The sequence below is a fragment of the Pithys albifrons genome, chromosome 10 (assembly GCF_047495875.1).
Source record: "Pithys albifrons albifrons isolate INPA30051 chromosome 10, PitAlb_v1, whole genome shotgun sequence".
NCBI lineage: Eukaryota > Metazoa > Chordata > Aves > Passeriformes > Thamnophilidae > Pithys > Pithys albifrons.
This window is the reverse complement of record NC_092467.1, coordinates 17,836,295-17,858,486: the sequence shown is the minus strand read 5'-3', so window position 1 is coordinate 17,858,486 and position 22,192 is coordinate 17,836,295. Positions and strand designations below refer to the sequence as shown.

The 22,192-nt window shown below is 38.4% G+C and overlaps 1 protein-coding gene across 1 annotated transcript in view; it reads left to right on the top strand.

The window, feature by feature from the left end:
* PKN2 (protein kinase N2) overlaps positions 1-21,346 on the top strand; it is a 53,329-nt gene extending 31,983 nt beyond the window's left edge. The window contains exons 4-22 of the mRNA XM_071564636.1: positions 3,758-3,875; positions 5,402-5,547; positions 5,643-5,856; positions 8,570-8,749; positions 9,032-9,141; positions 10,916-11,059; positions 11,183-11,258; positions 11,574-11,748; positions 11,996-12,125; positions 12,582-12,718; positions 12,808-12,883; positions 12,965-13,056; positions 13,981-14,157; positions 14,735-14,797; positions 14,901-14,977; positions 16,256-16,398; positions 17,498-17,605; positions 18,886-18,966; positions 19,047-21,346. Coding sequence (XP_071420737.1) covers positions 3,758-3,875; positions 5,402-5,547; positions 5,643-5,856; positions 8,570-8,749; positions 9,032-9,141; positions 10,916-11,059; positions 11,183-11,258; positions 11,574-11,748; positions 11,996-12,125; positions 12,582-12,718; positions 12,808-12,883; positions 12,965-13,056; positions 13,981-14,157; positions 14,735-14,797; positions 14,901-14,977; positions 16,256-16,398; positions 17,498-17,605; positions 18,886-18,966; positions 19,047-19,250 — 2,451 coding nt within the window. The 3' untranslated portion in view covers positions 19,251-21,346. The remainder of the gene's footprint in view (positions 1-3,757; positions 3,876-5,401; positions 5,548-5,642; positions 5,857-8,569; positions 8,750-9,031; positions 9,142-10,915; positions 11,060-11,182; positions 11,259-11,573; positions 11,749-11,995; positions 12,126-12,581; positions 12,719-12,807; positions 12,884-12,964; positions 13,057-13,980; positions 14,158-14,734; positions 14,798-14,900; positions 14,978-16,255; positions 16,399-17,497; positions 17,606-18,885; positions 18,967-19,046) is intronic.
* The last annotated feature ends 846 nt before the right edge of the window (positions 21,347-22,192 follow it).

Here is a 22,192-nt window from a genome sequence, read left to right as displayed (position 1 = left end):
GGGTAGTCTCTGTCAGCATAAAGTGAAAATAAAAATAGAGCCACATTTATTTCTCTATCTGAATTTTAAATACTTGCTTTCACTCTTTCTTGATAGCACCAGAATTTTTCCTGGGAGGTGGGGATAAGTGTCTGCTAACCCCTAAGTGGGTTCAACTTATCACTTACTATGTAATAAAATTCATCAGACTTGAAGAATCCCTTAACTAAAGTGAAAGACAAGCAAAACAAGTCAACAGAAAACAGAAACAAACAAAAAAAAACCCCACCACAGCACTTACTTTATAAGGGAGTCATAGTTCTCAAATGAGAAAAAAAGGAGGGGAAGATCCTCTACTTATGTGCCCCTTCACCTTTCATTTGTTACTCATTAGCTGTTCTTTTCATTTGCTTTTACTAAATCATTAAGGAGATGAATTTCCAAACTAAGGGGAAGCACAAGGATAGATCTAACAAATAGTATGTAGTAGCTTGATTAGATGTTTTTGCGTCCAGACAATAATAAGTAAAAGAATGTTTTAAGATCTTAACTGAGCCACAGTTAGACACTGAGCTAGGTCAGTGAACTTACTAAAAAGAAGTGTTTGGCTTGAAGAGGAGACATCTGTGAATGGTGTTGCTGCCCCTTATAACCGATTGTAGCCAGAGAGTGTTGGAAAGGAACTTCACTTTTCTGTGCTAGAGGTTGATGGAGAGGGAGATCACTTTGTATCTGCCTACAGCATGACTTTCTGATACCTTGAAAAAGTGGCAGAGAATACTGCTTACCCCCAGAAACACGAGTTAGACTAAATGGACCATAGGTGCCATCAAGTTTGTTCTGTCCCAGGTAGCCTTATCTGAAAGTGACCTATAACATACTGGCTTGGGGCAAATGGAAGAAATACTTGGAGTGCACATTATGACTAAGGGCCTGGGAATGCTGCCCATGCACCACAGTCCCTCAGCCCCTGGAAACCTTTGGAGCCTCTGTTCTCTGGGGCCATGTACTTAACATCAGGTACACTTAAAACTAATGATCAACTGACCCAAATGGATTAAAAGACGTACATGAATTAACTTTCTAATAAACCCTTGGTAAGCAACCTTATAACAGGCTGGAAAAACTTAACTAAACACTTGGGCTGTAATATTAGGCATTCACTAGCAAGCTTGGATCAGACAAGGTAGACAGGATAGATTCTGGCTTGCTTTATGATTGAGGCATGTAATTAAAATTTATGATTGAATCTTGTGTTTGCAATTGGTAAATGCTTAAATCAGCCTGCCAGATGAGGAGTGTATAGTAACTGGGCTGGAGAGAGCAAGCTGGAAAGCACAAAAGCATTGCCAGCCACTTCAGCAAACGGGATGGAAATGGTGCGTATTCGTTCTCTCATTTTCGTAATGCTCAGTAGTGAGTTTGGCAGGTTTGAACCATAGGCTTAAGCATGCTGATAATGTTTTAAAAAGCAGGGCTTAAAAGAACCCAGTGCCTGGATGAGGTGGGCAAAAGGGGCAGAAAACTACCAGTTTGGATACAATTCTGGTAATCCAGCAGTTCTTTAAAAAGTAATCACAGGACCCTCTTTAAACATACTAAACTCATTGTGACCTTTATTGAAGTGTACTCTATGATCTAATTTCAAATCTGTTGTATTATTTTCAGGTCTTAATTTAGTGGAGGGAGGTCGTAATTTGTTTTCTAAAAATGAGAAAGCAGTCTGTTAATAAACCCATAATCTCATGGGAAGCTTTTCCCTTTGCACTTACTCTACCTGCTTCAGTAACATTCAGCTCAACCTATTTGGACTTAAGCATTTCTGAGATAATGATCATCTTTTCCTGGGGGTGTGTGGGTTCTCTGAGATCCCGTGACAGCTCTGCAGATCATTGTTACAGTCACTGTCAGTTCTGTACTCAGAAGATGCATTGAAATACTTTGGATTCAGCCTCCAACACTGAAGGAGCTGCTGAGTGTTACACATAAATTTTGATTCTGAAGGTGGGATCTTCTGTCTCTTGAAAACATAAGGATATCTCTCTAATCCTGAGTTGCCTCCATTCTACACGCTGAAGGGCCGATGTTGCCCTGAGCTGGCAAGTCCATTGCAATAAGAGGCGGTGAGGGATAATCAAGAGCAGCAAGATGAAAAATAAGATAGAAGATACAGACAGAGAAACACTTACAGTGTGTTTATACATCAGAATGATGTGTGGATAAGGTTTAATAATAGGATTCTAGAGTTGCTTGTAATCTGTTACTTAAATTCTATGCTAAAGACAGTGGTTATTTCAAAAGTTCATATTTGTATTTGAGAAGACACTGATTTAGAAAATTCAGTGTGATCATTAGGTCATTGGATAGCTAACATCAAATCTTAAAATGGGAAAGCTAATGGTATCTCTTTGAAATGTTGATTAATAGTAAAATTTAAAAGCAAGAGTTCTGAGCTTATGGTGTGCAGAGGGGGCACAAATTTCTTCCCGTGCAACCAGAGTCCTTTTATGTGTAGATCTTGGTGTGTCTACCCTGCAGAACGTGGGGCAGCATTAAAACACCTGATGATACCAGGTTAGGTGCGAGGTCGTAGAGGAGTTTTATGAAGGTAACTTTCTCAACAGACAGATTTTCCTCAATGTGTGCCTCATGGTGCCAAATATTTCTAGCCCTGGGATCTGTGCTTCACTGCAGTTCTTTGTCTTGGTTGTGGCAAGGGGAAGAATTTAATTTCTTTAACTTCTTAAATAATTGATAACTTCATTATAAAATTAAAAATATAAGTATAAACCATGTCCATGACAAAGTAACTTATTAATGAGTTTATAGAGGGGCTACAAAATGAGTTAACCAAAATACCCTTTGGGCTATAACAGGGGTGATATGCATCTGCACTGATTGCTGTTAATTACTGTGATTGATTGGTGCTGCACAGACAGGACAAATAGACTGCATTAAATTTTCTTATACCTTTTTTTTAATTATTACTGCAAGTCAGATCACCTTTAAGTTGTCTGGTAATTCCCAGAGCATACAGAGAGAGCCACATGGCAGCCACAGGAGTTCATGCAAGTTCATTGTCAGGAATGTTCTCTTCGAAATAGCTTCTTGTGATACTGCTTTTGAAAACAAAAATTGGTTATCTTAGTTTATTTAGATAAAAAAGTACTGTGCTGTACTCAAGCTGCTGATGAAGTATCTAATGAAGTAGCCCTTGTTTTTTATGTATCTCTTAATGTAAAAAATCTTCACCTTTGATTTGTTCAGGAAAACATTCTGTAGACTAATTTGCAATGTGCTATGTAAGCAACTTTGTATTTCTAATTTCAATATTGAAGATCAGCTCAGATTAAGTAGTACAATTACTTTTATATCAGTGCAGTCTAGCAAATTTGTCTTTTACAGGAGTTCTCAGCATACTTAGTAAATTTGAGTCATTCTACATAGTGTTGGAGGTATTTTGCCCTTAATGTCTTCTCCTTTCTTTAGCATCAGCTTACAAAACATTAATCTACACGTTATGTTTCTAGATCATGCCTCCTTTATTCAGCTTGAAACAATACAATTTCCATGGGAGTGGCTTGTATTCTTAATCAGCCAGTGCCTCTGCCCCAACTTAATTTCCATTGTTATCCTGATGTTTAGTTGGATTGGTGTCTGTACGGAATGAAATACGTAAATTTAGTTCTTGTTCCTAAGTGTGTGTGTTTTGAAATTGTCAGTGTGTTTTGTTCCATGAAGAAGTTTATGACTTAAACTTGTCTGTTTGCTTTAATAGGATCGAAAACTTCTTGCCACAGCTCAGCAGATGCTTCAGGACAGCAAGACAAAAATAGAAGTTATAAGGATGCAGATTCTTCAGGCAGTCCAGACCAATGAATTGGCTTTTGATAATGGTGATGGTGTAGAAAGGAAATATGAATCATTAATGTCAGAATGTCACGTAGAGTTGTACCGATATGCACCCAGAGTGACACTATAAATTTCTAGGAGGAATGTTTGACAAAGCTTGCAGAAACAAAAAATAATCAGAGATTAGGCAATTTGGGATGCCAAATACATCTGACCTGAAGGAAAATGCCTTCAGCTTAATGAAGAGAAATACAATTTCTCTTCATCCTTTTTATACCTTCTGCAGTCCATTTGTGCTTTGTGGCCTTCCTTCTCCCTTCATGCATGCTTTATTTTGTGTTAATAATTAGTAATTTTCTTTAAAGCATATAATCTATTCATGATTCTAAAAAAATTCTAATGCAAAAGTACAAAGCCTGCTTGTCATACTTAAATAGACTGACCTTATTATTACTAATGGGAGCACAGATGGAGGAGAATTTTTCTTGTCTTAATGGGTATTTAGGATAGATTAAATGGTAGACAACTGTTTTTAAAGCAATAACAAATGTGTTTTTAAAATTACTTGATTGAAACACTTGTGCTGCATTTCAGAAGTGGTTTTAAACTTGCATTTCCTTGAAAATCCTTAAAGATAAAAAACATCTACCCTGAGCTCTACTGGGCATATCTACTCATAGGCATATCGGTACATCTCTAAGTCTTGCACTTTTATCATGCACATTTCTGAGTACTGAAGCTGGATGCCAATGCCTGTAGTCAGGGCCTGCACATATCCTAGGTAGTGAAAAACGTGTGTATGTTTTGTGATGTGTGAGATGTTGGCTTTTCTTGTGTTTGTTTTACTCACCCATTTTTTAACATTTTAGTACATGAATTATGTGTATTATTTGTTGAAAAGAAAAGGGTAATCAGACGAGGAAGGGCTTTCAGGTGCCTTTTTGTGTTCCTACTACTCTTAGAGCTTTAAACAGAAGGAAACCTACCCAGGAAATTTTCTGTTCAGGAAGCCTAAACACTGTAAGATGTGGACATAGGAATGGTTAACCCAAACCATTTGGAGAAGGCACTATGGGATCTCTTACCCTTTGTGCTGACAGCAGTCAGATTCCATGGGATTTCTTGTGAAGCAGGGGGATTATCAGAAACTGCACAGAAATCTACTTGGCTACAGAGTAGTTTCAAAGATAAATCCTCAGAGTGTAGTTCAGTAATGTTGAAGTCTCAAAACCTCCTTGGCAGTTGCATATTTGTGAGATATGGCTTTTGTCCCTTAATTCCCATGGAAGACGTGTTCTTTTTCTTGCATCCTCTAGCAATTACAGCTCTTCAAGGAGTAGGACCTATTTATTGAACTGAGGCCCTGATCAATTATTTCTTCATTCAAATGCAGATGCTTAAAATTTCACTGTTGCTTTTATGACACAGTTTGGGTTCTCGTTGTACTACCAAATATGCATCTCTCATTTTTTTCTTTTTCCCTCTGTTTATACGGGGGAGGGGTTAATATTCAAGAAACTAGCCCTGGGAGTTACCTTCAATGAAGTTGATTTGTTGTATCTCTTTGCAGCAAAACCTGTGATAAGCCCTCTTGAACTGCGAATGGAAGAATTACGGCATCATTTTAGGATAGAATATGCTGTAGCAGAAGGTGCAAAAAATGTGATGAAATTACTTGGATCTGGGAAAGTTACCGACAGAAAGGCACTTTCAGAAGTAATTTCTGTTGTTACAATTTCTGATAATTTGTTTTAAAGGTTCTTTCAAGAAAAAAAAATGAAATATTTCAAATTTTTATCTATTTTATAAAGGCGCAAGCAAGATTTAATGAATCAAGCCAGAAGCTGGACCTCTTGAAGTATTCACTGGAACAGAGATTGAATGAACTTCCTAAAAACCATCCCAAAAGCAGTATTATTATAGAGGAGCTTTCATTAGTCTCTTCACCCACATTAAGTCCTCGTCAGAGTGTAATATCTACTCAAAATCAGTATAGTACACTGTCCAAACCAGCAGCTTTAACAGGTATGATTTATGGAGCTTTTTTCTTTTTTTAATCTTAATGGTTTAAAACAAGTCTCTAATGACAACTGTATTTCCTTCTGGGCATAGTTGATTGGGTTTTTCCTAGACAAAGGCATTTAGAATTTCCAAGTGGCTATGCACTGCAAAAAAATGCAGATAAGTTTCTATGATTTATTTGTTGACCTTTTAAAAATCCTATTGAAAAAGTGAAGTTCTGGCCTTAAATTGGCTCACTGTGGAGTGATATTGCCAGCATTTACCTCCTATCTTTCGACTTTAGATTATCAAGCACTGTGAAAAGTGAACAAGTATAATTATCCCCATTTTACAGATGGGGAAACTAAGTTGCAGAAGGGTTAAGTGAATTGCCCTGGTCATACAACAGGTAGGTGCCAGAGCTGGAGAAAGGCACCCAGCTCTTCTCCCAGTTCCTATTTTACCCACTAAGCCTCACTGGATTTCTGGAAGGTGAGATTTATGCTGCCAAAACATGCATTATATTTGTAATCCAAAGAAGGAGATCCTAGCAAACATGCATGGAACCACTGAAGACTCTGTTGATGTCAATTGTTTTCCTGGCAAGTAAATTGGAGGTGATTTTTTGTTTACGAGACGTAGCCTGTTCTGAGGGGCCAGTACATTTATATATAAATATAAGACTTAGGAACTTCTCATAGTTTGGGTTCACCTGTTTGTCCCTCATTGAAAGGAAACTTTCAAGAGATGAACCATACTTTAACAAAGGTATTGAACATGTACTTCAGAGTGTTCTTAAAGAAAAACATGCTTTTGACTACTTGGGAGTATGTTGCTTTCTTACATTTATTTTGTGAGTGATCATAGAAGAATTACTCGTACAGATAGGTTTGATTTCATGTTTTGTGTCCTAACACATTTTACATATAACTATTAAGCCCACTATTAACAAAGTAACTTGTTAAAACCGCCTAGAATTCAAATGTTACTCTGGTTATATTTGTGTAACTGAAACCAGAATTTAGTTTTGAAGTCTTGTGCAGTTATATTTTAAAACAAACAGAGGAACTCTTCTGCTGAGCTGCAAGGATAATAATAATAATAATAATAATAATAATAATAATAATAAAACAGAGCAAGTCTATGTGTCTTCCACTGTGGTTCATCAGGACCTCAGCCAAGAGTCCTGGTAAAGTTGTGTGGTACGGGGAACCATTTTCATCAAATGAAATCTCAAACAATCAGTGGCCATGGGCAGGAAGTATCATGCCTTGCGTTTAAAACAGCTTTTTTTCCTTTTCCTGTAATACGTAACCAAGGGTCAGATACAACATAATGACAATTTCTCTTTAGCGTGATTTACTGCTACATATAGAAATTGTCAAGAGAGAGCTACATGCTTGTCAAGTTCTTAATACTTTCACTTTCATATTAACTACACAAAGAGTTTTTGTATTGAGCTGGATTTAAATGAACAGTGTTTTCGTGTTTTCCTCTAATGCTTTGTGAAAAGCAGGGCAGTGCTACTGTCATACTTCTTAACATGCATCAACATAACTTTCTGATATGCATCCATTCCTTATATAAGATTGTAGCTTTTCTGCATATTAATTTCTTTTTTTTTTCTAAACAGAGTTTGGGAATGAAGTATTCTTTTACCTTTTAACCTGTTTCGGAAGCCAATAGCATCTCTTTGTCTTCATAGCCTAATGCTTAGCTGTCACTTACGGCTGTTAGTTTCCTGCAGGTTGGGATTTCTTCTTAGACTGGTTTCTTGGTGTCTGTTCTGTGGGCTATGATGTTGCAGGTCATTTTTAGGTCAAGTCTCACTTAAATTTCTGTTACAAAAGAGTGCTTCTAAGTTTCTTGGCTAAGTACATTTGCTATCAAAAGAAGACTGCATTTTAGAGCTGCATTTGTAGCTGACACTGTGATTATGAACTGGCTAATTTCACCACTTCTAATAGTTAATTTTGTCAGTGTCAGTGGTGTCACAGTTTTACAGATTTTATCTTGTACAGGATGAAGTCAGCCTATGAGTTCTTGTAACCATCTGTGGTATTCAGAGGTTTCTGTGCTGCTGAAGGAAACTTTTCAATTTGAACAGCAGCTTCTATAACTCATTTGGTTAAAGATGTAGATTTGAAAGGGTAGCTTCTTGTTTCAGCTTTTATAAATCCAAATTCATTTCAATTATTTTAATTTGTACTTCAAATTTGGCTTCAGCATGCAGCAGGCAAATGGGATTTCTGAATGTATCTGAAACAAATTTGTAGTTTCAATAGTCAATGTGTGAATTTTATACAGTATTAATTAGTGATATAAAGCTCATTAAAAATTGTTACTGTTCCATCTGCAAGATCTATTGTTTTAAAAAGAAACTTGAAATGTGTTGATCTTAAACACTGACGTTGCTTACGACTTGAACCCAAGCCAGTACGGTTCTCAAGTGAAGAAAACTAAGATACTTCTGAGACACAGAACAAAAGCCTATTTTGTGTTATTTTGGTGAATTGTTGCTCTTTCTAGAAGGTTAAGTCCCACATATTTGACTTCTAAAGCATTTATTTTCAGTATATATGTCTGTCTTGGATTTGTCTTTTGATTTCATCTGATATTTCTGTTATACCCTGCGGGGGTCAGAATGTGAGCTATTGCCATCAGTCTGTCATTAGTCATTTACTTAGTTCACTTAAGAGCAGAAATCTTAGATAAACTGTTGTCTCTCCTCTCCTAGGTACCCTGGAAGTGAGGCTGATGGGCTGCCAAGATATCTTGGAAAACGTCCCTGGCCGGTCAAAAGCCACATCAATTACGTTACCTGGTTGGAGTCCCAATGAAGCCAGAACTTTCATCAGCAGACCCAGTAAAAGTAAAAGTGGGAGCAGTAGAAACCTGAAAACCGATGACTTGTCCAGTTCAGTATCCTCCTACTTGTGTTATTTTTATGCATATCTTTTATTTGCATTTTCGTGTTCATGATGTGTTCTGTAATTCACAATATTAAATTGATTCAAAGCTTTACACTTACCTGTTTCTTCACCTGCCAAGCTGTTAATAAAAGCACAACCACCCTATTATGCCCATAAGAACCAATTAAATATGAGATTACATTTTTAAGGAAAACTTACTGAAAATTTTTTTGTTTGTGGAAAATCCTCTTAAAGGCTTAAGCTGAGTGTGTGTACTTTACTTACAGATGAAGTCTGTGCTGTACTGAAGCTGGATAACACTGTGGTTGGTCAAACTAGCTGGAAACCGATTTCCAATCAGTCATGGGATCAGAAATTTACACTGGAACTGGACAGGGTAAAAATGTGGCCTGATTTCACTGACATTTGTAGTCGATTCTTTCTATTAATTTCATGTTGGCTTTTTCCCCCTGTTGCTGTCAGGTTGTTGAAATTCCGTATGTGCCAGTATTCCCAGCCTTACCAGGATGAGCTCCCTGCGGCTAAGCCATTGTACTTGGCCACCATTTCAGGAATTTTGCCTTTTCTGTCCTACAAACTGATGTAATATTTTTGCCAAGATCTAACACTTAGCAGTTTTTTAGCTTGTGGTAGATAGTTCTTACATTTTTATTTGGATAATCAGCTTTTAATTATTTATCAGTAAATTTTAATATTAGATACAGTTTGGATATTTTGGTAAACTATGTCATAGAATTTTCACAGTGCTTCTACAGAATTGTTCTCATATAAAGCTCATCAGCTCTTCAGGAATAATAAATTCATTAATAGTTCTTTTATATAACTTTGTTACTTGAAGGACACAATGAATTGATATTTTTGAAGTAGAATTTATGTTATATAGGTTTAATCAAGCATTTGGTTTTTAGATACTTGATAGTCATAGTATTTTAAGGTACAAGGATTGCTTTTTTCCATCAGTGTTTAAAATAGACTGAAAATTAAACTATACTTTAGGAGCTTAAATGTTAAGTCCAGTGTATGTTTAAAACACATGAGGGGAAGAAAACCCTACCTTCCTGTTTTTGCTTTTCCCCTGCCAAGCCCCACCCCTCCGAGCCCACACCAGATCCCTCCCTGTAGGAAGGAAGCAGCTTGAGAGCTGCAGGTGGAGAGCGGCAGGGCTGCTCAGGAGTGTGCAGAAAATAATGAGCTGCTGTGGGGCCCTGAAGCCTTGATTGTTCTCAGATTAAGATTAGAACTACTCAAAATGTAGTAGCTGTTCACACCAGCCTAGTATATGTCATGGTCTCTACATAAGAACTCGGCTTTTTGGTGCCAGAAAAGGACCTTGCTCCTGCTGTTCATGACCTCATATCCTTATGTATTTGAAATGCACGGTCCAAACCATGTCATTTTTCAATCTGTTGCTTTTTCTTAACTTTTGTTTCTTTTAAAATCTGTCATAGCTATCATAGACAGTAAACTGATGCATCATGATGGAATTAAACTAGTAAATATGATGCTGCTGTTTCATCGTATTGCAAGGTTCTTCACGGTTTGTGACAAGCTACTGTCATAAGCACATAAGGCACAGTAAGAATGTATAAATCCCACCAGCAAGAAAACAGCAGTAGTTCTTCTTAATTTAAAGTTTTTGGGCCCTCTTCATGACCATGTTACAAAAACTGGATGTTATTTCTAGAAGTACTGTGTGAAGTTTTGCATCATTGTGTGTATCCAGGTATTAAATTGTCTGCATTGATGAAATGAAGTTGATATTGTAAATAACATGGAAACTACTAAAGTTGATGTTCTAAATACAGGTTCAACTTTGTTGTGAGAGCTTGAGCTAAAATACCTTGAACAAGCAGTGTTGGTAGAGAGACTTAGAAAGGCTGGTGACTGTTTGTGACTCTCTCCTTTTACTCTCAGGGGAAATTTTACACCTATACTTTTATTTGTACTCTGGTGATCACACCTGATGTGAAGTGAAATGCTGTGCCCATCCTAGTGAGAGCTTGTTAGTCTGGCCTGTTAACTTGACAGTCTTTTAAATGACAGCTCTGCATCTTGATCCTTGAGTTGTTTTATCCTATGATTGTACAGTGGTAACTCTTGCAGAACAATTACTAATAAGTAATTTCCTGTGTATATGTTTCCTGTCATAGTCACGGGAATTAGAAATCTCAGTTTATTGGCGTGACTGGAGATCTTTGTGTGCAGTAAAATTTCTGAGGTTGGAAGATTTCCTGGATAACCAACGGCATGGCATGTGTCTCTATCTTGAACCCCAGGGCACTCTGTTTGCAGAGGTAAGAATGTTTCTTTGGAGCCCTTAATATACTTGCAAGTATTATATTGCAGAATAGTTTTCTTGTTTGAGAATGCATTTTGTCCTGAAACTTTAATTATAACACATGTTATTTGAACTGCAGGTTACATTTTTCAATCCAGTTATTGAAAGAAGACCAAAACTCCAGAGGCAGAAGAAAATCTTTTCAAAACAGCAAGGTGATTGTTTTATATAGACATGTGAAGCTTAAAAATTGTATAGATATGTGATATTTTTTACAGGGTTGTGGTGTTTGACTGCAAATAAAGCTGTAGATAATGAAGGATTTGGCATTGCATTTAGAAATGTTTTGTATTAGAATTCCTTATTATGCGTTAGTAATCATGAATAATTAGGAATTGCTAAAGAATATGAGAAATCAGTTTTGTTCTTCATAAACTATAAGTGGATTAATATGGGGGAGTTTTAATTATTTTTGGTAATAAGTAGCGAAATTACTTGCACCCTGTTTTCTTTTTTCACAATATCTATAGGCAAAACATTTCTCAGAGCTCCTCAAATGAATATTAATATTGCCACTTGGGGAAGGCTGGTAAGAAGAGCTATTCCTACAGTGAATCACTCTGGCACCTTCAGCCCCCAAGCACCAGTGCCAGCAACTGGGCCTGTGGTGGATGCACAGCTTGCTGAACTGACCCTGCCAGCTGGGTAGGTGATTCTGCTGGTTCTAAGTGCTCTGAAGTGCAAGAGGTAACAGTGAGATGCTTCTGCCCTGATGTACATCATGTGTGTTGAGTCTGTCTGTTCTGCAAAGCCACAGGCCTTTCCAGGTGTTAATTGTGGACATCCATTTTATAGCTAGATCCACACACACAAGGTTTGGGTTAGGAGAAGTCTACATATATTACAACAATCTCAGCTATACAGTGAGGAGTTATTATTTATTTGTTTTCAGTGACTCTCCTGTAGCCAAATTGGACTTTGAACTTGAGCCTGAGCCTCCACCTGCTCCACCCCGTGCATCTTCCCTTGGGGAAATATGTGAATCGTCCTCTGAGATAAAGGCTCCTGATGTGCCTTCTCAGGCAAGTAACTTCTAAGAATTTTGTGTTACACAGTTTAAGCTTTTAGTATTGGCATATTTATGATGGATTTCGTCCCTTATGTATCAGCATATCCTCCCTTAATTTCCACAGACAGAATTGTCTCAACAGAATGCTCTGATTGCTCTTGGTGACAAACTGTTTCCACGATTGGTATATGTAACTCTCTGTGCCATTGGTTCTGCCACAGAAAAAACTAAAAATCCAAAATCATTAGTGTATTCAGGATAAAATTACTTTATTAAGGAAGAGCAGAATGGCTGGAGCAGCAAGTTTCATCAGTCTGTTAAAAGCTTACTTACCTGTATCATCTGAAACTTTGCCATTCCAGCCTAGATCATGGGTGTATTAAGAATTTGACACACTTTACAGTAAAATTTCTGCATTCATTTGCCTTTGCAATCAGTTTTAAATTTTCCAATCCCTTGTTCTTTGCAGGATGAAGTAGCAACTTTTGATTTTGAAAATGGCAGAAATAGTATTGTCCCAAAACTGCAGCCTGAAATAATCTGTGAGCCTGATGCTCCCCATTCAGACATGAAATACACCAACACCAGAGAACTTGAAGATAGAAGGTGAAAACACAGTGGTTTTGCTGGTGATCTGAATAATATTTCTTAAAGTTAATAAACGGGAAACTTTATGACTGTTTTTTTATTTACAGATCACAACAAAGATTTCAGTTCAGTCTGAAGGATTTCAGATGTTGTGCTGTATTGGGCAGAGGACATTTTGGAAAGGTAAATCCCAAAAGGCTATATAAGTGTTAAGTCTATATAAAAAACTACATACAGCTCTTAAATTTATCTCTTCTGTTTTAGGTGCTGTTGGCAGAGTACAAAAACACAAATGAGATGTTTGCTATTAAAGCCTTAAAGAAAGGAGATATCGTTGCTCGTGATGAAGTAGACAGGTCAGTTTGTGAACTGTAACACGTGGATTCCATAAATCACTTGTGTTTTCTTACTGCACATGACACAGCTGTCAGCTGTACCGAGCAGGGGTTGTGTAGAGTGGAAGAGCAAAATCAGTTGTGCTCTCCCAGTGTAGTTGGCTGCTGTGGGCGTGTAGTCCCATTCTGGAGCAAGGGGAGAGCAGTGAAACCCAGGAATGCTCCTTTGTGTCAGTGCCCTTCTTACCATGTCTGTGCTACAGCTCTGACTTAAAGCTGAGCCTGGTTTTGGTTTTAGGTTCTTTTGCAATTATTTATTCTAATTACTTGGTTTTAGATTTCCATCACATTTTCCCTGTGTATACTCCACTCTTGGGTGTTTTCAATTCTTTTTGACTCAAAACTCAGATTTGTTTTTTATTTGCTTGGAAATGAAGGGGCCTTTACAAAACTGATTTTTAGTGCAAGATCTTATTACAACTGTTTAAGAGTGACTACATTCATTTGCAGGAAGGAAGATTATTAACAATAAGCTACAAACTAACCAGCTGTTTTAAGGAGATAGAATTACTATAGATAGAAACCTATAATATTGTCACTGATTTTCCACTTCATGTATTTTATACAATTAAAATAAAAATGGATTGAAGTCAATGTCATATGATGTTAGTGCAGTCTGAGTATTTGGAAAGAAAATTGTCAGGGCACAATTTCCATGAGCTGCCAGGTTTCCTCTTTTCATTTGGGGAAGCTAAATGTAACTTCCTGGAAATCCTGACATCAGCTTAATGTGTGTGCAAGTATTAAAATCTCTCTCTTGAAATAAAAAAATATCCTGAGGATTAGAGGGAAAAACACAAGGTGCAAATTACCAGTAGTTTCTGAGAACTGGAAAACTTATGTTCAGCATTCAGCATTAAATTGTTACTGATTTTCTGTTTGCAGCTTGATGTGTGAAAAACGAATATTTGAAACTGTGAATAGTGTAAGACATCCCTTCTTGGTGAACCTTTTTGCCTGTTTTCAAACCAAAGATCATGTTTGCTTTGTGATGGAATATGCAGCTGGTGGGGACCTGATGATGCACATCCATACTGATGTCTTCTCTGAGCCGAGGGCAGTGTGAGTATCCCCTCCACTTTGGGCACTGAGGGAAGGGCACTTTGTTCAGGGGTAAGAACTGAGGTCTTTATCAGCACATGCCTCCACATTATGTCACTTCAGCAAATGCTGCTTCAGTTTTTAAGAGGATCAGAAATTCTAACTGATTTTGTTAGAAAAAGACATGCAGGTTTAATGTGCTTGGCTCTACATTGAATTAAAAATGTATATACAAATATTTGATTTTTACTTTTTTTTTGAGATTACATAAAAAAGCTGACTAAAAGTTTAAAATAGCAGACAAAGCTAAAAAAGGAAAGAAGAAGCCTATTTAGAAAACCTTCAATGTAATGGCAATGGACACTACAGAAAATTTATCTTCCAGGCCAAGCAAACATAAAGTCTGAAAGCTGCAAGTTCAAGCATTTTTGCCATCTGGCTTTAAACTCTGACCTCATATGAAATTAATCTGTACCCCAAAACAACAATTGGTAATCTTCAAAGGATAGCTTGTTAAAAAAATCAGTAATAATCAACTTCACATTCTGAAAAGCAAGACTAAATTCCACTGAAATTGTGACTTTAATTTTTTCAACAGATTTTATGCTGCGTGTGTGGTTCTTGGACTTCAATATTTACATGAGCACAAAATAGTGTATAGGTAAGTAGTGACTGGCTCCTTTCCAACAGATGAATTTCAGCTATTCTGAATAGTACTGAAGAATCATCAAGTGATGCAATTTTGTTCTCAAATGTTCATTTAGAGATTTGAAGTTGGATAACTTATTGCTGGACACAGAAGGCTTTGTGAAAATTGCTGACTTTGGTCTTTGCAAAGAAGGTAATGGCGCGTGAATTTTCTTTCTAGGGGAACTCCATAGTCTGTCCTACTCTTGACTGTTGCTTGAGAGTTTTGGACTGCCAGATGTGTAAAGTGTCTATTTACCATGTGTCATTTGAAGGGGAAAAGTGTATCTCTGATTGTACAAATGTGAAGAGAGCAGGAAGTTCCTTACTTTACAGCATCTCTGCTAATGGAGAAGGCACAATGCTGCATTTCATAAATTAGAAGAAAAAGCTTTAGATGGTTTTCCTCATTCTGAACAGTACAACGAAATCCACTACCATCATAATCCATCCCGAGCTCTTGCTTTTTTACAAATTTATTATCTATTTTTCTAGCTCTGAAATAACTGCAACTCTTAACTATATGGCAATGACATGCAAAGTATACTATAGCTAAAATTGAGATATTATCCCAAAAGGGAAGCCTAGAAAGTTACTTTCAAGCATCTCACTACTGGCAATGACCTTTCTAGTAAGACATAAAATAGAGGTAGAAATTGCAATGTCTTTCTCAAACCCCATTGTAGGGGGAAAAAAGATCTGGCAAGGTCCATTTCCTTCTCTGGTTTGTATAACCTGTCTTCTGTATCTTTTCCTTTTGGGTATCCTAAGAGGAAATTGGGTGAATTCAGTAGGTGTTCAAACATGACTGCTGTGTTTAGTATCCCAGAGCAAGTCCTGTAACTGTAGCTGCAAACAAGTCCTGTAAATGACAGACAGAAATGTGAAGGAAAGCTCTGTGCTTCATTGACTGCTCCCATCAATGGGTTTCTCAGGTCTTCTGCAGCACCTCCCTGTAGTGTCACCTTGTGGTGCTGGTGTCCCAAACTGCACCGCTCTGGCACATCCACAGGGCTTGTATTGCTCAAATTTGTTTGACTACACTTCATGTTTGACTTTATGTAGTTTGCCCCCACAGAAGCACAAAGAGCCAGTGTACCACATTTGCTTCTACTACCTGGCAGTGCCTTCTGCTTACTGAGCACAAGATTGCTTATGTCTTTCCATGCAAAGGTAACTAGGCAGCAGGTGTAACTGGAGGCTTAATTTGGCTCATTGCACATAGTTAGGGATAGAAAGAAGCACATGTGGAACAAAGGCTTGAGGAGGTAGAACCAGGGAATGTTTAACCTCGATGTCCTGAGCCTTCAGGACACAGGTCCTGGATCTGCACTGTCTGCTGAAGTTCCCCTGGAGAGAGTTTCTGCTTTGAAGAACAGGTTGTGGAGTGGCGGAAAATACTGCTTGCTTTTCATTATCTGTAACTTTTCAGGAATGGGATTTGGAGACAGAACAAGCACATTCTGTGGCACACCGGAATTTCTGGCTCCAGAGGTGCTGACAGAAACCTCCTATACCAGAGCTGTAGACTGGTGGGGTCTTGGTGTTCTTATCTATGAGATGCTAGTGGGTGAGGTAAGTTCTAGTAAGGTACAGTGGAGTCATAAAACTAAGAAATGTTTAAAAGGTTAAAAACTCAAGATAGCAGCCTGTCAGCATTTAATATGCCCTGTCACAGGTGTGTCAGTACTATAGATATAGCATGTATAGATATTTATTTTATTATATTTTTAATTACATCATTATGTCTAATTGCAGTAACGGCACATAAATATCAGTGTCTCTAAGCAAGAACATAGTACATCTATGCAGCTAATTTTGGGGAGCTCAGTTTCCAGGGCACATCTGTTACCACCAAATTTGGATGTGTACAGCACTACCAGTCTTCTGCTTTCAAATGCTTTGGGGGAAAAATAAACTTCTTACCTCCTGTAGCTTGAGTGGAAGTGAACTTTAACACATAAAACTGGATAGCAGTGATAGATTATGCCAAAGGCACTAAAACAGAAAGCTGCAGTTCCACATTAATGAGCTGGTATAAATAAATCACTATTAAGAAGTGATTTGCTATTGGAGGTACTGCTTTGCCTTCTGGTCTGTTTGGTTACAGTATGTCCCAGGTGGCACAGTGAGAGCTCACCTGCTAAAAACTGTTGAAAAACTCATCATTTTGTTCTTTTTCAAAAAAAGATGATCATTCAACTTACTTTCACTTCCTTCTAGGTATAAAAAGGACAAAAAGCTTGTACAGTGTCACCTACATCTGTCAGGCCACTTCAGAATAGTTTGAAAACCCTTGAGCTGTAACATGCTAAAGATATTACAAAAACAAATTAGTCTTGACTGCACAACTTGTGAGTAGAAGCTCTCCCAAAGAAGAGCTGGTAGATATTTTCTACATTTCCCATACTCCCTCAGAGTTCAGAGAAGATCCCAGTTTAGGTGTTTCTCATCTAAAAGCACATTTTTAAAGCATAGTCCTTCAGCAAGAATTAAGGGATTAATACCAATTTGCCTTTTCTCTCCTGGTTATGGAAAGGTATTTATCTGCTTCTGAGAAGGAAGACTTCATTTCAGGGTGTCTAATTCCAAATATTCAGCTGAGTATATGTTGTTTTCAATTGTAAGTGATTTTTAAGCCTGTTTATATTATTTTTTATTAATTTTATTATAGTCTCCCTTCCCTGGAGATGATGAAGAAGAGGTGTTTGACAGCATTGTGAATGATGAAGTAAGATATCCACGATTTCTGTCTACAGAAGCCATCTCAATAATGAGACGGGTAAGAACATTATAATAACATTACAGTATCCCCTTCTTGTCCTGTTTTCTCTCCAGTTATGTTTGCAAGGAACAAAATATTTCAGGAACCTCTGTTTGGTATATTTTTTCTACAAGTAAATTTCAGACTTGCTTCATTTATGCTGTGCCATGCTGCCTATCACCTTAAATGAAAATTGGTGATGCCATTCCACTTTAGTCAGGAGCAATTTTTTCTTTTTAATAGGTAAAACACCTGAGGCTTGATTTTTCTTCCTGAACTAAGTTTCCTAGTTGTATCTAACTAGAAAACGTGAGCACTCCTTTCCTAGCAGAACACTGCTGCATTGACATATTTGGTAGATTAACATTGTCACATGAATATTTTAATTCATAGACTTCTAAATCTTTTTGGTTTCATTCCAACTGGGGCAGGGAACACCATTGGCATCTGCAGTCCTGTGCTTGGCAGGGAACAGCTGATTTTGTTTAGGATTGTTATAAGTGCTGTTCCTTGGTGTGATGCCTCTGTTTATCCAATGGAGATGGTTGAACCTGTCAGAACCTTCTCACAGCTGATAGAGAGGCAGCTAATGGGGATAGTTCCAAAGCCTTTGGAATCAACCTCTCCACTTCACTGTCTGATGCTGAGTATCAGTCTAGCACCCCCTTCAGCAATGTGTGCAGTGTAGTAACTACTGTGACATAAATATTTAAGTAGTAGCATAAATAGTCTATAATATAAAAGGGAGAGCAGCACAGTTCACAAGTGGGAACATAGAACTCCTGGAGTGAAGAAGGAAATCCTTTCCTTTGGCTGAGCGTGTGAAGCAGCATTGAACCCTCTCTTGGTAAATCAGCTGCTGTGAAATAGCTGAGCACTGGAGACAGCAGGGAAATTCACTCCTGAGCCCTGCAAGAACCATGGGCTTATGTAAATCTGTACCCTCAGCAGCAAAAAGCACTCTCTGCACACTCCCTGTGCTGAACACTTACCCCACATGGCCTCTGGTACCAAGCTGTGGCACCACAGGTGTGGAGGGAGACAGAGGAGCCTGCTCTGTGGCCGTTCTGCCTCTGCTGCTGGTGGAACTGTGCGGGCAGAGGCTCAAAGAGCGCTGCTAGACCCTAACGCTTTGTCTGTCCCTTTCTTTGAGGGCAAAGGATATTCCATAGGTCAGGCACTATGAATTTCTCTATCCACTTAATCTTGGTGTTGGCTCTCACACAGTAGCACTCATCCTCCCTCCTGCCTCTCCCTGCCCCTGAATTTCACCACTGAAACCTTGCCTGTTTTGTCAGCTGCTACGAAGAAATCCAGAGCGGCGTCTTGGAGCTGGAGAGAAAGATGCTGAAGATGTGAAAAAGCATCACTTTTTCAGGGTGAGTACCAACTAGTATTATTTCTAAGGACGTGAAGGAGTAGAGATGGGAAACTAAACATCACTTCCTTTATTTTACAGCAAATAGATTGGAATGCTTTACTGGCCAAGAAGGTGAAGCCTCCTTTTGTACCCACCATTAGAGGACGAGAAGATGTTAGTAATTTTGATGATGAATTTACCTCTGAAGCACCTATCCTCACTCCACCTCGGGAACCAAGGATACTTTCAGAAGAAGAGCAGGAAATGTTCAGAGATTTTGATTACATTGCTGATTGGTGTTAACTTTCAGACACTGTGAACCCCCAGCTGACTGGCTCACAAGACTGCCTCTCTCAGAAGAATACCAACCCTTCACTTGCTCTCTGTGCCACCTGTAGCTTCTGGGGGTTTTTAAATCACATGAAGATCCTTTTAAGTACTGTTTCAACACTCTTGTGAAGAGTGGCCTCTTTGTATATTGTTTTTTATCTGAGCACTGGAAAGCAGGTCTATGGCATTCATAAGCTGAGTTGGTGAACCCAGGCTGTACTGAGCTTCTCGCACATGGGCACACATGGATCTGTACAGTTTCACTCTTCCACAGCAGATAACATCACTTTTTAAAGTATCTGCCTTAAGTGAGAAAAGCAGACTCTGAGCTAAGTAATCTCCACTCAGCCACATTGGAATAAGTTGGGATACTGGTGACACTCACACAGAACACGGTTCTAGTCAGAGAAGGCAAATTATTTCAGCTAAATACTGTGCAGTCTATAAAACTACACCTTTCTACATACACCTTCATCTTGTGTTCTAAAAATAAGGGTATGGAGAACAGATATGCCTTGTTTTGTAAATTTTCTATGGTATTTATTAGGAAAAATGTTAAATGCCTTGCCTTTAAGATAACAACTGTGTAAGTGCTTCCATCACAAAGAAAAATCCAGAAAAATCCGGAAAGTTTACCAAAGTCACTTGCCAAATAGTTTTGCCTTCAAGCTTCTTAAGCACAGCTTAAGCCCTTGGTTGGTATGAGGAATGTAACAGGGACATTGCTCAGTGCAAGCCCCGAGCGAAGCATTCACAGGGCCCCGGCCCAGCCCCTCCTGTTCCTGCCTCCTGCCCTGCCCACCCTATCCAGCCACCTCCTCTGTCTGCTGTACAATGTCACTTAGAAAACAGAAGGATTTGCAATGTATACATGCTGTGAACATGTATGTTTGGAAGTTGTAATGTATTCTTACCTCCAGGCAAGTAATTTAATTGTACCACTTCATTATCATTGCACAGTGGCCAACCGAACAAACAATGTATCCGTGTAGGCCACTGACCTCCAGCCCTGGATTGGCAGTTACTGAGGGTAAAAAGCAATACCTTGTAACAGAATGTACAAGTATTTTTTTTTATAAAAACAGTGTGTATTTTATAAACCCCTTAACACTAAAAGCTGTACCTCAAAAGTTGAAAAATAATTTAGACCAGACACTGTGTATTTTTAAACCAAGACCTACTTTTGGCATCTGTTCTGTGAGCAAACATTAATTGTTGGAAAAATAAATTTCCTGCATAGTCCTTATCTCTGGCACCATTCAGCACTAACCTCACAGGTTCCTCAGGGCCAGGAGTTTGTTGTTCATGGTCTAAGACAGTGAGAATCAGCACTCAAATTAAGAACTGGTAATTTTATTAATTCAAAGAAGAAACCTAAACCACTGGAGTGTGCAATTCTAAGGTGGTGGTTTAAAATCATGATGCTGGACACACCTGCAGGGTCAAGCAGGGGAGAGGCTTAAGGGAAAGAAAAAATAAAGTAATATATGTAAATCAGGCAAGTGCCCCACAGAAACAAGGCAGGCACCTTCCCTCATGCTGCAAATCATGTTGGGCAGAACAAATCAAACCCTCAGCATTCCTTGTTTCCAGGTTTTAATAAGAAACAAAAAGATGTTCCTGTATCTAGCTGAAACCAGTACTTTTGAGGTACAGTCAGCTCACCCAAATATATATATAAGCATCTAAGAGGGTGCTTAACACTTATGAAAGTATCCTCAAGCGTACCTTTTTGTAACTACATCTTGTACAGAAATTTTTTTTTAATCTAAGCAAATCACTAAAAAAAAATAATTAGAGGGCAGGGTATGTTCACCCAGTTAAGCTGAAAAAAGCACTAATTTTATCTCTGTAGTTTTTTAAATATTTTTAGGCAGATTAAGATTTAAACCCTAGATTGTAAATATATTTTGCTATACTTTATCTGTATGTGGCTGCTCAAGCACTTTGTAAGGAAATTAGGATATTTTAGAATGGTACACTATGCATTAAAATGAAATGTGCCTTTAACAAATGTCATTCTAAGTGTTTTGCAGTCATTAATATCACAAATTAAAGTTCTAAATAGAGTAATTTGTAAATTGTGTTGCAAACATGATTTTACTGTTTATTGAAGTAGCTGGTCATGTTTTCTCCACAGGTAACTTCAGAAAAGAACTTACAATGAGGAGCGGACCCAATCTCTTGGGAACAGCTCAGTATGCTTCCATTCTTTTAAAAAACAAAAATTACTAACTCTCTCTCACCATACCTTCTTTCTGAAGGAAAGCAGCCTCTTCTTGCCTGGACCAATCCTGAAAGGAGCAGAATACCACCTCAGCTGGAGTTTGGCCTGCTTGAATCAGCGTTTTCCTTTCAGAGAGGCAGCTTCTGAGGGCTGTCATCTCCCTCCTGGTACGGCATCATTGGAGTCTCTTTCCTCCCCACCATCACAACTCAGGCCCCAGTAAGCTTTTTCTTTAGGCAGAGGATGAAGCTTTCTTTTTCCGAGTGCATTTAGAACAGGAATCTTTACTCAACAGCAAAGTGGAATTTCACAGGAACCATTGCCCAGAGACACTTCATACCTACCTAAGCAATCATTCCAGAAATGGGCTGGTTCCAAACAAACAGTTGCAAGTATCTTGGTCTGAGCTAGCCTTGAATTAAAGTAGGAAGTGCTTCAAGATAGTACGCCCTTGCATGAGGGTAACAACCCTTCAGCCCTCCTGCCTTCTGGGCTGGCTGCTGAGCCACCTCCACAGTCACATTCAGGCATTAGCACAGAACCAAAACATGCCCCTGCCCACAGCACCTCAGGCTCTGCTCCTCGGGCAGCCTTTGCAGCCACAGCCCTTGGCTAACACCAGCAGGTCAGGAACTAAAACAGCAGCAAGCAGCAGCTACAAAAGGGGTATACATTAAATTCAGAGCTA